The sequence below is a fragment of the Centropristis striata genome, chromosome 21 (genome assembly GCF_030273125.1).
Source record: "Centropristis striata isolate RG_2023a ecotype Rhode Island chromosome 21, C.striata_1.0, whole genome shotgun sequence".
Classification (NCBI taxonomy): domain Eukaryota; kingdom Metazoa; phylum Chordata; class Actinopteri; order Perciformes; family Serranidae; genus Centropristis; species Centropristis striata.
The window spans coordinates 20171197-20184430 of NC_081537.1; the positions used below are offsets into that span (position 1 = coordinate 20171197).

The window sequence follows — 13234 nt, forward strand, 5'->3', positions numbered from 1 at the left end:
GACGTTTCCTAACATGGTCAGCCTCTCTGAAGCTCCTCGCTCATCATTTTTCAAGCTCTGATCTGCAGCGTTTTCCCACCGCAGAGCTCAATTTGTATTTCTGTCACCAGTAAAAAATAACTTCCCAGGGCCCACAGAAGAAATGGAATTATGTCTGCTTAGCGTTATTTGCATTGACTGAAAATTGCTTTTTTTAAATATATTTTTGTTTATAAACATATAATTATTGATATATGTCCAATGTTTTCCAGCAACATATGTATCTTCTATACAAGCAGCTTAATGGAGCCCCTTCTCGACATACATTATTTTTGTCCTATTTATATTTTCCAAAAAACAGGACTAAGTGAGTGAATCTTGGAGTTATATTCATCAGGCGACAGAAAAACGTGACAAATTCCGATGTTGCTTTCCAGTGTCTTTAACCTGCATTATATCTAATGGCCAGCAGGGGGCGACTCCACTGGCTGCAAATAAAGAAGTCTATGAGAATTGAGATTGAAAATGATTGTATTGAAGTCTATGAGAAAATGACCCTACTTCTCACTTGATTTATCACCTCATGAAACATTCTCATAAAGAGTTTATGGCCTCAATTTTTTAGTTCAAAGTCTTCTAAAAGCATGATGATGCTCACTTTATGAATATAGGTCCCCTTTAGAGTAAGATAGACGGCAAATGTTTTAGGGCGTGGCTACCTTGTGGTTGACCTATTGCTCCCATTGCAGCCTGTCTATTTCTTTGAACTTTGATCTTTCCACAGTCTGTTTTAAAAGTTCATTATAACATTTTGGTCGCCTTGGTCAACATTCAGTTGGACCAACATTTTTTTTCTCCAGGTAAGTACTTTTTCTTTTTTTCCCTTTTTAAAAAAAAAAAAAAAAAAAAGCATGTTTAACACTAGCTACAATTAGCATCCCAATTAATATCACAGACATGAACTACAGGTGCATCTTGTGTCTACAAATCTACAAAATTAAAACACTGCTTACATAGATGCATCAATAATAATCTAATAATATATTTATACTATATAAAACAATCTGAGTGGGTCCGTTCTGCACAACTAGTACTTTTACTGTTGATACTTTTAGGTACATTTTGATGCTGATACTTTTGTACTTTAACTTAATTAAGTTGTGAATGCAGGACTTTTACTTGTAGTGGAGTCATTTTAAAATGTGGTATTAGTACTCTAACTGAAGGAAGAGATCTGATTACTTCTTCCACCACTGCCAATGATTTGGTGACGGTAATCTTGGGTTATTTAATTAGGATTGAGTTATAATTTGTAGCTTTTTAACAGCAACATTCATATTTTAAAGTGTTACCAACTGTTGTGTGAGTCTTGATTTGAGGGGCGGAAGCGTACAGCCACAAGGCCGTAATTGTAATTATAACCAGATAAGTTTGAATCATAATTAAATGTCTAAACATTGACTGGGATTAGAATATGTTTAGGGTTTGGACTGTAGATTGAGATTAAAATGAGTAAGGATTAATGAGAATTAAAATAATCATCAGTTTTATAAACTCCATAAATCCATTAACAAACAGGATTCAAACTGCATCAGTGAAGTCACTTATTGCCTTAAAAGATGCATTTTATATTAACGATAAATCAGCTTTAAAGGCTCTGCTGCCCGGCAACGAGATGTCAGCGAGAACAAGTGGCGTCAGCGTTTCTAATGTCATTACCACGTCGTTTTGATGATCAAGTTCCGCTTTAATTGAATTTTTCCTTCTCAGTTGATGTGGGCTGCTCTTCATGTGTTACAGTAGACGTCTGTTTTGTAACAGCAGACAGCCACCCGTCCTTTAGTCACCAGTGTGAAATAAGTTGTAAATTCACATTATGTGTCCCTTCAGATGGATGAATCCGCTCCACCTGCCTTTGCCTTACTTTTATTATCTGTTACCTTCAATCTCACCTACCTCCAGAGTCAAACCGAGGCCTGATGTATAGTCCTGCACGCCCTCTCTCCTCTGTCAACCAATTCCAACGTTAGTCCCTGCTGTCCGCTGTGGGAGGGGTTTCTCATTTCACACAGGTCATTCATTCAGCCCGACCCTTGGCAGCTCAAATCACAGGATCACACACAGTCTTCGTCTTCTCACAGCTACAGATATGATGCTTGTTGCTTTTCTCCTCCTCCTCGTCTTCACAGGTAAGACTTCATGTGTTTGAACCTCTGAAAAGTGTTTTTGTGTCCTCATTTGGCTGCAAAGCACCAGATATTACTTTAGTTTACTCAGAGTTTTCTGCTTTTATATGATTTATAAACAGTTTGAGGATGTGGAGCCTGCACGTGTTATTTGTTTTATAAGCAAATCTTAAACCAAAAATAGACAAGTTTTCGTCACACTTAAACTATGCTTTGACTTCTTTGGTTTGCTTGCTTTTCACTGAAGGAAAAAAAACAGGGCTTCACTGAAAAGAAAAAGGGGGGAAAAGTTAAACAAATTACTTTAAAATGGACCAGAAATCCAGAAGCCTTCCTCTTATCATAACGTCTACTTTTTAAAAAATGTACACAGAAGATTATTCTGATTGCTTTCCCTCAGCCAGCTCAGAATACAACAGTGTATTTATCCATTACTTTCTTTTTTCACCTTGTTTAAGCAAATTATTTAATAATTAAACCAAAACATGGGTGTTTTTATGTTACTATTTAAGGCAGATGTAGCTGGTCCCTTTTTGTGAATTTCATAAATATCAGAACACGTTTTGTTTTTTTGTGTAATTGTGCAAAAATGCAGAGAAATCAAAAGGTTCCCTTTTTATTTGTTTTTGTATTGACTTAAAATAGACCAGAAATCCACAAGTCCTCCTCTAATCAAAACATCTATATTTAAAAATGGATGTCAGCCAGCTAATAATTAGGAGAATGTTTTCTTCTTAAGTTGTAAAAGAAGGGAAAACAAAGAGAAAAAAAATTAAGATTAAAAAATAAGTAAATCAGGGCTTTTGAATCTATCAGTGTTTTCCTACAGGATCAATTTAGGAGTTTGAGATAAATCAGATTAGATTAGATTGAGAAAAACAAAAATAAACTATATATATATTATAAAAAACACAGTAGGTGACCATACCAGACCATTTTACATAAGATAAATTTGTTAACATGTTATATAATGAAATGAACAACATCCAGACATAACAAATAAATGAAATTAAAAAATTCAAATACTGTAAATAATTAAATGCATACACAAAAAATTTAACCCTTGTGCCTTAAAATAAATTGCTCTGACATCCTTAGGGGCAAAAACAAATGTGCCAAAAAAACCCCAAACATAACATTTTATCTTAAACTAATTTTACACTTTAACTGAAATAAATCTTTTAATCAAAATCAGTTCAGATCATCATTACAAAATATTCATTAATTTAGTCAATGTACCTTTTATTTTTATACATAATGCCACCGTTGATGATTTGATTTTCTGTACACTAAATGTTATTAAAAATTGATACTGAAAACAATAACTTAATAAAATTGCTGCATGTTATCAAACATCACAGTGCTGCATATTACAGCAGTAATTACTCCATGGGAAACCAGTAGCAGGAAAATGGCTCATTATGGTGGAAAATATTATATGTTGAAGCCAGAGCTACAGATTGAAAGCCTGATGTAACAGAATGGATGATTTCGAGCTGTAACAGGGTCAAAAGTTGTGGTTTTAATGGGACATTTTTGTCTGAGTGTGTGTTTTGGCTCACTTCTTTCTGGTCTTTTATGCAGGCGGGTCGTCCTCTAACAAAGTGTGCAGTTATCAGGATGTGTTGGACCACCTGAACCTGACCGCAGATAACAGCGTGTTTAAACTGACCCGGCCCGTTCTGGACCACACACACCCCACCGTGGTGGAGCTGGACATCATCCTGTACGCCGTCCTGGCTGTGGTAAGTGCTGCATGACTCTGCATGTACGATTGAGCTGCTGAATCCTGACATGTTCAGACTGTGTGTTTATTTATTTATTTATTCCCAGACTGAGAAGACACAAACTTTTATTCCTTTCGTCTGGGCAACAGTGGTGAGTTTGGATTATTTAGACTATTTACAGGTGCATTCTAATAAATTAGAATATCATAGAAAAGTCCATTTCCAGTAGTTCAAGTCAAATAACCACCAACCAAGTATTGAGTCATATCGATCAACATACTTTTCAGAGGCCAACATTTCCACATTAAACATACTTTTTAAAATTGGTCTTTTGTAATATTCAACATTTTTTTGAGACACTGAATTTTAGGTCTTCATTAAATGTAAGACATAATCATTATAATTAGAAGAAATTAAATAAATAAAGACATGAAATGTTTCATTCTGTGTGTAATGGATCTATATAATGTGTTATTTCCACTTGAATTGAATTACTGACATAAATAAACTTTTCTATGATATTTTAATTCATTGAGATGCACCTGTAAATGTCACCTTTTTCCACTTTCGACTCTCAGCTAACATTCTGGTTATTTCAGATGTGTCTGCATTAAATCACTGTCTCTTATCTTTCTGGTAATTCACTCTTAATTTACTGTAGATGTGGAACAATGAACGCATCTCCTGGGACCCGGATCAGTTCTGTGGAATCACTCACGTTTCAGTTCCTAGAGGACTTCTCTGGAGACCGGACCTCTTTATCTATGAGATGTGAGCCTGCAACACACACACACACACACACACACACACACACACACACACACACACAATTAAATCAAATTGAGTGAATTAAATCAAATTGAAGGTAGAGAATGGGAGGTATTTCATTGTTGTAGACATGTTCAGTAATATAATACCTTCTTTATATGTTTGTTCAGAAGGTCACGGTGTGCTCACTTTTATTAAAGCACACACAACAGTTTTTCTACTATTGTTAAGAGGAATAATGAGCAAACACATCTTCATGAAGAGCTTCATCATCTATTCATTCAGTTTGTGATTAATGAGACAAATGCTCCACAAACCCTGAAAAGGTGTGTGTGTGTCTGTGTGTGTGTGTGTGTGTGTGTGTGTGTGTGTGTGTGTGTGTGTGTGTGTGTGTTTGTGTGTCAGGACGCAGAAGGACGACTCCCCTCTGAATCCGTACATGTTCGTGTCCCACGATGGGAAGGTCATATCTGAGGAGGACATGAAGGTTGTCAGCACCTGTAAGATGGACGTCCACAAGTTCCCCTTTGACACGCAGAGATGCAACATCACCATCGGATCTGCGATTCACTGCGGTGAGTGGGAAAGTCTGTGTCGTATGAGTGGAAGGCAGTTTTTTTTTACTAGAGTCCGACAGATAGTAGAAGTACCTCCCTACTTAACAAGACTACTTGACTGGAATCATGGACACCATTTGACACGATCAAATAACTAGTTTAGTCTCTCAGTTCTCCATGTGCAGGCTGAACTTGGGAAGTCAGCCTTTTGTTTTAATGCCCCCGCGACCTGGAATGATCTTCAACTAACACTGAGGATCAATACGCCAAGAACATTTTTTCAATTTCATAGCTTGATTGCGGACCTTCCCGCAACTGTTTTTTTTTTACCATTTTCTTGTCTGTTATCTGTATTTTGAATTTGTATTTCTGTACTGATTGCAAATGTACTCACTGTCACTGTAAATGAGGGCAACCTTAGTGCCTTACGAGTTCAAATGAAGTGGTATATAAGATACAGTCATGGAAAAAATTATTAGACCACCCTTGTTTTCTTCAGTTTCTTGTTCATTTTAATGCCTGGTACAACGAAAGGTACATTTGTTTGGACAAATATAATGATAACAACAAAAATAGCTCATAAGAGTTTAATTTAAGAGCTGATATCTATCTATTATCAAGAAAAACATGGAAAATGGCTACTATATCAGCACCAAATCTGTTTTCCATGAATTTTCCGCCTAAAATCAGTTATCCCATATCGGTCGGGCTCTATTTTTCACCTCCACCTCCTTTCACTCGACCTCTCTCCGTCTCTCCTCAGTCGATGAGATTCGTCTCCTTCCTTTCTCCAACTCGTCTCGAGCCACGCAGTTTTCCCGAGAGGTGATGAAGACTCAGGGAGAGTGGGAGTTCCTCCAGCTGTCTGTCGACAGCTACAACTTCAGCTTCGACCACAGACAGTGGGAGCAGCTCGTCTACACAGTACGTGACACAGGAAAACCTCAGGGTTTGGGTGGAGAAACATAATGACTAGGATAATTGAAAAATATACCGTTTTTCAGATTTTAGAGCTTCGATTTTCAACCACCAAAACACCAAATTAAATAATATCTCTGTGTTCCTGGCAGCCCAGGCGCAGTGGTGAAGAGCTGTTATTTATTTATTTTCATAAAATAAATTAAAATGTATCCATGCAATAGCCTCAGAAAAACTTCTATGTCAAAATCAAATAATATATTCAGTCTTGGGCTTTCCTCATGCATGGTGAAAGTAATGCACTTAAATTTGTAGCTACCTGGTTAAATAAATGCTTTCTGCAGGTATTATTGAATTTTTCCATTCATGTTGCATACAGACTGCGGACACACTGAGGAACAGATGGAGATTAAGCTGATGGCTGAGCTTTGACCGGGGAAAACTTCTCAGAATTTCAGAACTAGACAGAGCTGTCCGTGGTGCTGAAACAACAGCTCAGCCATAGTCACGTATTTTGGGCGATATTTTTGTTGTTTTTGTTGTACATGAAGCCTTAAAAAAGGCAGAAAATATATACAATTAAGGGTGCTAAATCCCCAACTGGTTCACGGTGGACTCCCCCTCCTGTAGACAATTCTGAAATCAATGCAAAGACACATGAGAGCTGCTCTGGAGGCTGGTGGCGTCCCAACACGCTTACACTTATGTTGGTTTTACCTTCAACTTGTCACCCATGTACAGGTGCATCTCAATAAATTAGAATATCATAGAAAAGTTTATTTATGTCAGTATTTCAATTCAAAAAGTGGAAATGACACATTATATTGATCCATAACACACAGAATGAAACATTTCATGTCTTAATTTATTTGATTTCTTCTAATGATAATGATTACTGCTTACATTTAATGAAGACCTAAAATTCAGTGTCTCAAAAAATGTTAATATTACAAAATACTAATTTTAAAAAGTATGTTTAATATGGAAATGTTGGCCTCTGAAAAGTATGTCCATCTTTATGCACTCAATACTTGGTTGGGGCTATTTGACTTGAACTAATGGAAATGGACTTTTCCATCATATTCTAATTTATTGAGATGCAACTGTATATATTAAACTATACTTTTAGTATTTAAATGTATTGCTAGGTTGGTGCACAAATTTACAGAATGTTAAATAGTTTTACGACTTTTAATTACTTTTACAAATCACAAATTTGTTCTCTTCGATGCTCTTTGATGATTATAATTCAGGCGTGCCAGTTACAGGACAAAAAAGTCTTTTAAGAAGTTCTTAATCTTCATTTTTTAGGAGAGCTTTTTTCTCTCCGTTTTGCTTCATTTCTTCTCTCGTGTTAAAAAAATGTATACGTTTTCTTGTCAAACTTTTTATCAATAAGTTTTGTGACATTCATAATTTGTTATCCAGAATTTAATTTGGGAGTGCAAATAAACCAATCACATTGTTAAACAATATTTTTTACAAATTACAAAATTTCTTAATCAGTTTTGAAAAAGTACTAAATTCATGCTTTTAACAGAGCTATTTGAAAAAAAAAGTTTGTTAGGAAAATGTAAAAAAATGTATCATTTAATTGTCTAGCATTTCATTTTGGAGTGGAAATTAACCGATCATATTGTTAAACAATATTTTTACAAATTACAAAATTTCTTAATTTGTGCTTTTCTGTTTAAAAAAAACCAAACAACTAAATTAATAAAGTCATGTTTTTAAGAGTTTCTTATTTTTTGTTGTCATATTAATAACTTTCACAAGAAAGTTAATAATATAATTTTGAACAATTTAGTCAAACAATATTGTGAGTTTTACAAATCACTTAATTTGACCTCATGCATCTAAATGAGTGTCCTCATATTAATTAGTTGGGCCCACAAATGAACACAGCACAATTAAACAATATAGTCAGTTTAAAGGAAAATCCTTAACAGGAGGAAATGACACAACAAATTAATCCTAAAATATTATAAATAAACCATCAATTTTGGCACACAAGTTAATCTGTACTCGTGACATCTGCAGTAAATTTCTCCAGAAATGTCAAACTATCTTCTGCTCAGTCTCCCCTGACCTTTGACCCCTCCAGTTCACCATAAGGCGCAGGCCTCTCCTTCACGTCATCAACTTCCTGCTGCCCATCCTGTTCTTCCTGAGTCTGGACCTCGCCTCCTTCTTCATCGCAGACCACCGCGGAGAGAAACTGGGCTTCAAAGTCACCGTGCTGCTGGCCATCTCCGTCCTGCTGCTCATCCTCAACGACATCCTGCCTTCCATGTCCAACAGGACGCCGCTCATAGGTTCCTACGCATGCTTTCAGGACACTTGGTGAACTGGATTATGATTCAGGGAAACGCATAAATTAGTTGTTTCCTCCTCTCAGCGACCTACTGCATCGTGATCTTCGGCCTGATGCTGCTCAGCCTGCTGGAGACGATTCTGGTGACGTATCTCATGGAGAAAGACTCCCAGGAGAAGCTCCGGCTGAGGGACAACTTGGAGGACAAACAGGTCAAAAACGATAACTGTAACACAGGTGAGACACTTATTTTCAGTCCCGGATTTAACAAATATAAGCATCACTTCAGAGACTGATAAACTCGTATTAATTTATGACAATGGATGTTTTTTCTTTCAGGTTAAGCCACAAAAATCTACTAAAAAGGAACAACAAATACATTTAAAACTATTTTTTCCAGTGCTTTTTATATGCAGCATCATTATGTTAGAGTCACTCTTAAGACAGACTGTTGCATCTGCTGTTGATTTTTTTTATTTAAGCTGCTGTCTTTTGACTGAAGTTCTTGCCTAATCTACAGTCATAGAAAAATGATTAGACCAGCCTTGTTTTCTTCAATTTCTTGTTCATTTTAATACCTGGCACAACTGAAGCTACATTTGTTTAGACAAATATAATGATAACAACAAAAATAGCTCATAAGAGTTTAATTTAAGAGCTGATATCTAGCCATTTTCATGGTTTTCTTGATAATGATTTTGCTATTATCAAGAAAACCATGGAAAATGGCTAGATATCAGCTCTTAAATTAAACTCTTATAATGATAACAACAAAAATAGCTCATATTTGTCCAAACAAATGTACCTTTAGTTGTATCAGGCATTAAAATTAAGAAGTTGAAGAAAACAACGGTCTAATCATTTTTTCCATGACTCTATAACAATCAGTTTATAGGAAACTGATAAACTCATATTAACTCCTAATGATGGATGTTTTTTCTTTCACATTTAGCCACAAAAATCTACTAAAACGGGACAACAGATACATTTAAAACAGTTTTTTCCAGTACTTTTTATATGCAGCATCATTGTGTTACAGTCACACAAACTGTTGGAATAGTTTTATTTGTCATTGCACAGAAGTACAGCAAAAAATAAAAAACTGAAAAGAGCGGCTCTCTTCTTAGTGCATCAGAATACAATGATTTGAACATAATAAAAACATAAAAGAAAACCGATAAAAAGCACAAGAAGAAGATATTTATAAGGACATAATAGGAGTTATTGCACATAAAACAAATATATTGCACTGATGTTCCACAGTATCGAGATGTTTTAAAAAAAAAAAGTATTTCTTGGAGGCATTCAGGGCAATGACAGCTGTTGGGTGGAAACTGTTCCTGAGTCTGTTTGTTTGAGTCTTTATTGCCCTGAAGCGCCATCCTGAGGGTAAGGGTTGGAAAAGGTGGTGACTAGTTGCTGTAGATGCTGCGAGCTCTCCTGAGGCAGCGAGTGTTGTAAATGTCCTCCAGAGAGATGTTGCATCGACTGCTGATTCTTTATTTAAGCTGCTGTCTTGGACTGAAGTTCTTGCCTTAATCTTTATCTATATTTTAGTACTTTGTCTGTCTTCTTTTGCACCTACTCACCTCAGCAAACTCCTTGTAGGTGAAAAGCTACTTGACAGTAAAAAACGATTCTGATTGTGAACATGTTGTTGTGTGTTTTCAGAGGAGAGAAGACGAAGCGGCTCTTCGTGCATCTGCAAAGCGTCGGAGGGCGAGAAGCAGTGTGAACTGCTGCCGATGGCTGAAGAGGTACGGACGTGACAGGCTCAGATAATTCATTGTTATTATTATTATTATTATTATTATTATTATTATTATTATGGGACATTGAAAGTGTGTTTTCATTTCACATGTCCTAACATGTTCAAAACTAGGAACAACTGTGAAACTGACCTACAGGCCCTATGATGCTTATTTCTTCATTTGAATGAACAATTTAATTCGCATTTTGAACTAATACTACATTTTATACAAATGGTGTTAGAAGATCAATTCCATGAACAAAACCATTCCATCGGAGGGATTGAAACATACATTTTCTTTAAAAGATTGCCAGAAATACACTGTTCATCATAGAAAGAAACTGTAAAAACAGGCGTTATTGTAATTTTAACCTTCCAATGGTCCTTGAACGAATTATATGTTACTAAGTTTCTGTGACAAAAAGTAAACAAAATGAGGCCAGAAATTGCTTCTGTTAAAATCACTTTGTTTTACATGTCTCATTTAAAACATTGCCAAAAATAAACCATTTGCACTAACCAGATCCTGTTAAATCATTAAATTCTGCTCCTCAGAGACACTGTGAAGCCATGATTGATCCTGCTGAGACGAATGATCACGTGACAAATATTCATTAAAAAAAAGGCTGTAAAAATGCAAATAATTCAATAAGTATAATATGTGGAGAGCCTTTTTTCACCTTATATTCATGACACCTATGGGCACTTGTATACATAAATTCCATTTTATTTGATTTCAAAAAATAAATAATTCATCAGATTTTTTATGATTTATGTCATTATACCTGAGCCATTCTGTACAAAAGACATTTTTGAGTTGCTCACACTTCTAGCCATGCTGGTGCTGATTCCATAGAGCTGCGGGAATATATATATTTTATATATATTTATATATTGCAGTGAAATACAAGGCCACAGAGTAAAATGTAGAAAGAGCAAAAAATGCCCTGAAACAGCTTGTTGGGGTTCAGAGGGTTAAACCATGAAAAGTAATAACTGGGCTTCCATCCACCTGTTTTTATGCACATTTTCAATCAGCACATTAAAAAATCTGAGTGTAGTCCCAGAAACTCCTTACTCTTACTCTTTGGTGGAAAAGTTGGTTTACTGATAAAAAGAAAATGTGTAAGTGCAATAAAAACAGAAGTAGTGAATTAATCATGTTGTGCATAAAGCATGTGACTTAAACATTAAACCACTAAAACATAAAATCTGTGAGGAGAATAAAATGTTCCTCAAATGAGAACAATAAATAAAAACATAAATGCCATACTTTCATCATGTTTTTTTCAGAGTTCATTGCATTTAATCAAATAGTGTACTTAAGTATAATATTGAGGTACTTGTACTTAGTATTTCCACTTCATGCGCCTTTATCCTTCTACTCCACTGCATTTTTTGGGCATATATTGCACTTTATACTCCTTTAATGCATTGTCAGTCTCAGCCGCTGTAACGTGACTCCTGGTGTTTGCAGGTTAACAACAGCATTCAGGCACGAGAGTCTCATGTGTTGCTGCGGATCCTCGAGGAGCTGAAGGAGCTGCAGAAAACTCTCAATCTGCACCTCAACTGCAGACAGGAAGTCTGCAAGTTCGGCCGGTGGGCGGCAAGAATCAACAGAGCTTTCTTCATTTTCTACGTCACCACTGTGTCTCTGTTTCTATGCCTCATCTTCATCGAGTGGAACTCTTAGAAATGCAAAGTAACATTTCGATTTTCTGTATTGTACCTCTGTGTCAACATGTGATGTCTTAAAGCTGCATTAACAATCAAACCGTTATTGAAAGCTTCATCCAATGTGGAAAACTTCACAGCCACTCATTCACAGTAAAAACTAAATGTTTGAAATTAAAAAAAGAGACCTGGAAAAGAGAGTGGAATCTTTTGACATCAAATGTCAATGTTTAGGCTTAAATACACAAATAATGTTGCACTGACAACCCCTAAAAAGAGTACAAATGTATATATATAAAATTATAATATATATTTATTTGCTGGTTTTATATATAATATAAATCCTGCAAATGCACTGAACATCAACTGGAGTAAGTGCAGGTTAAGTTGACACACTACAGAAAAAAAACAGGACATTTTGAGTTATTTGCTTCTATAACATGTCTACTATTTAGGTGTTTATTTGACGACATTTTGTCTATTTACGTCTGCAGATTTGTCTTAAATTCACTAAAAGTTAGCATTTTACCTGTAAATACATCATGAAATAAAATGAAAATAGTTGTCCCTTAAACTATAAATTGTCACCACAATTAATTTTGAACTGATGTTACATGCAAATTGGCAATATATGCATATTTAATCATAAATATTCAGAAAAATAATTCCTAAAAAACAATTGTCTTTGCATAATGAGCTGGGAAAGCTTCATTATGCTAGTAGCTAAAACTTTTTTACCCGGTTCACCTGTGGAGTTTCACTGACGTAAAAGCCAGAACAGAATAATGGAGACACAGTTGTGTAAATGAAGCTGCAGCAGCGTCTGGTGATGCACCTCGCCTCCTAAAATCTTGTGTGCAAAAGAGACAAATGTAATCTGAAGTAATCCAATCAGGAGAATCGATCATAGGAGATTAAAGTGGAAACTTTACAGCCTCCATTTGGAATACTTCACTGACCTCACTTTATGTCATATTTTTTCCTCTGTAATGTTTCACATTATCGCTCCGCTTGGACAAACAGATCTTTCTCTCCCTTTGTGCTTTCAGCCCGCAGCTCGTCTGTCACTCAGACTTTAAACCAATCACGTCCGTCCTCACCGGCCTGATATCCTCTGTGTGTTATAAACACATTATGGATGCACTCAGAGCCGACAGAGACACACTCATCACTCAGGCCGCCTATAAAAAGTCCCCTCAGGACTTTTACATGTTTTATCGTTTCACCACATTGATTCACAGAGGATTTATTTTCGCCCTGTGAGTGGTCAGTGTTGGTCTGAGCGTCCACCACATTTGTCCACACCAGAGGCAGGGAGGAAAAAAACAAAAAGGGCACCAGTTGCATGCAGTGGAGCA

General features: G+C 35.9%; 1 protein-coding gene across 1 annotated transcript; it reads left to right on the forward strand.

Annotated features, from left to right (window-relative positions):
* The first annotated feature begins 44 nt into the window (after positions 1-44).
* On the forward strand, positions 45-12093 carry LOC131958956 (5-hydroxytryptamine receptor 3A-like). Its single transcript, XM_059324035.1, has 10 exons — positions 45-2168; positions 3750-3910; positions 3999-4043; positions 4554-4663; positions 5066-5235; positions 5981-6141; positions 8240-8450; positions 8534-8686; positions 10121-10206; positions 11677-12093. Exons 1-10 carry the CDS (start codon positions 2129-2131, stop codon positions 11893-11895), a joined length of 1356 nt encoding a protein of 451 aa, XP_059180018.1. The 5' UTR covers positions 45-2128; the 3' UTR covers positions 11896-12093.
* Positions 12094-13234: the final 1141 nt, after the last annotated feature.

Bases quoted from the DNA above. Each gene is read 5' to 3' on its own strand.
- LOC131958956 (XM_059324035.1), top strand. From the start codon at position 2,129: ATGATGCTTGTTGCTTTTCTCCTCCTCCTCGTCTTCACAG. The intron at 6,142-8,239 runs GTACGTGACACA...TGACCCCTCCAG, and splicing joins GGGAGCAGCTCGTCTACACA to TTCACCATAAGGCGCAGGCC. The intron at 8,451-8,533 runs GTTCCTACGCAT...TCCTCCTCTCAG, and splicing joins CAACAGGACGCCGCTCATAG to CGACCTACTGCATCGTGATC.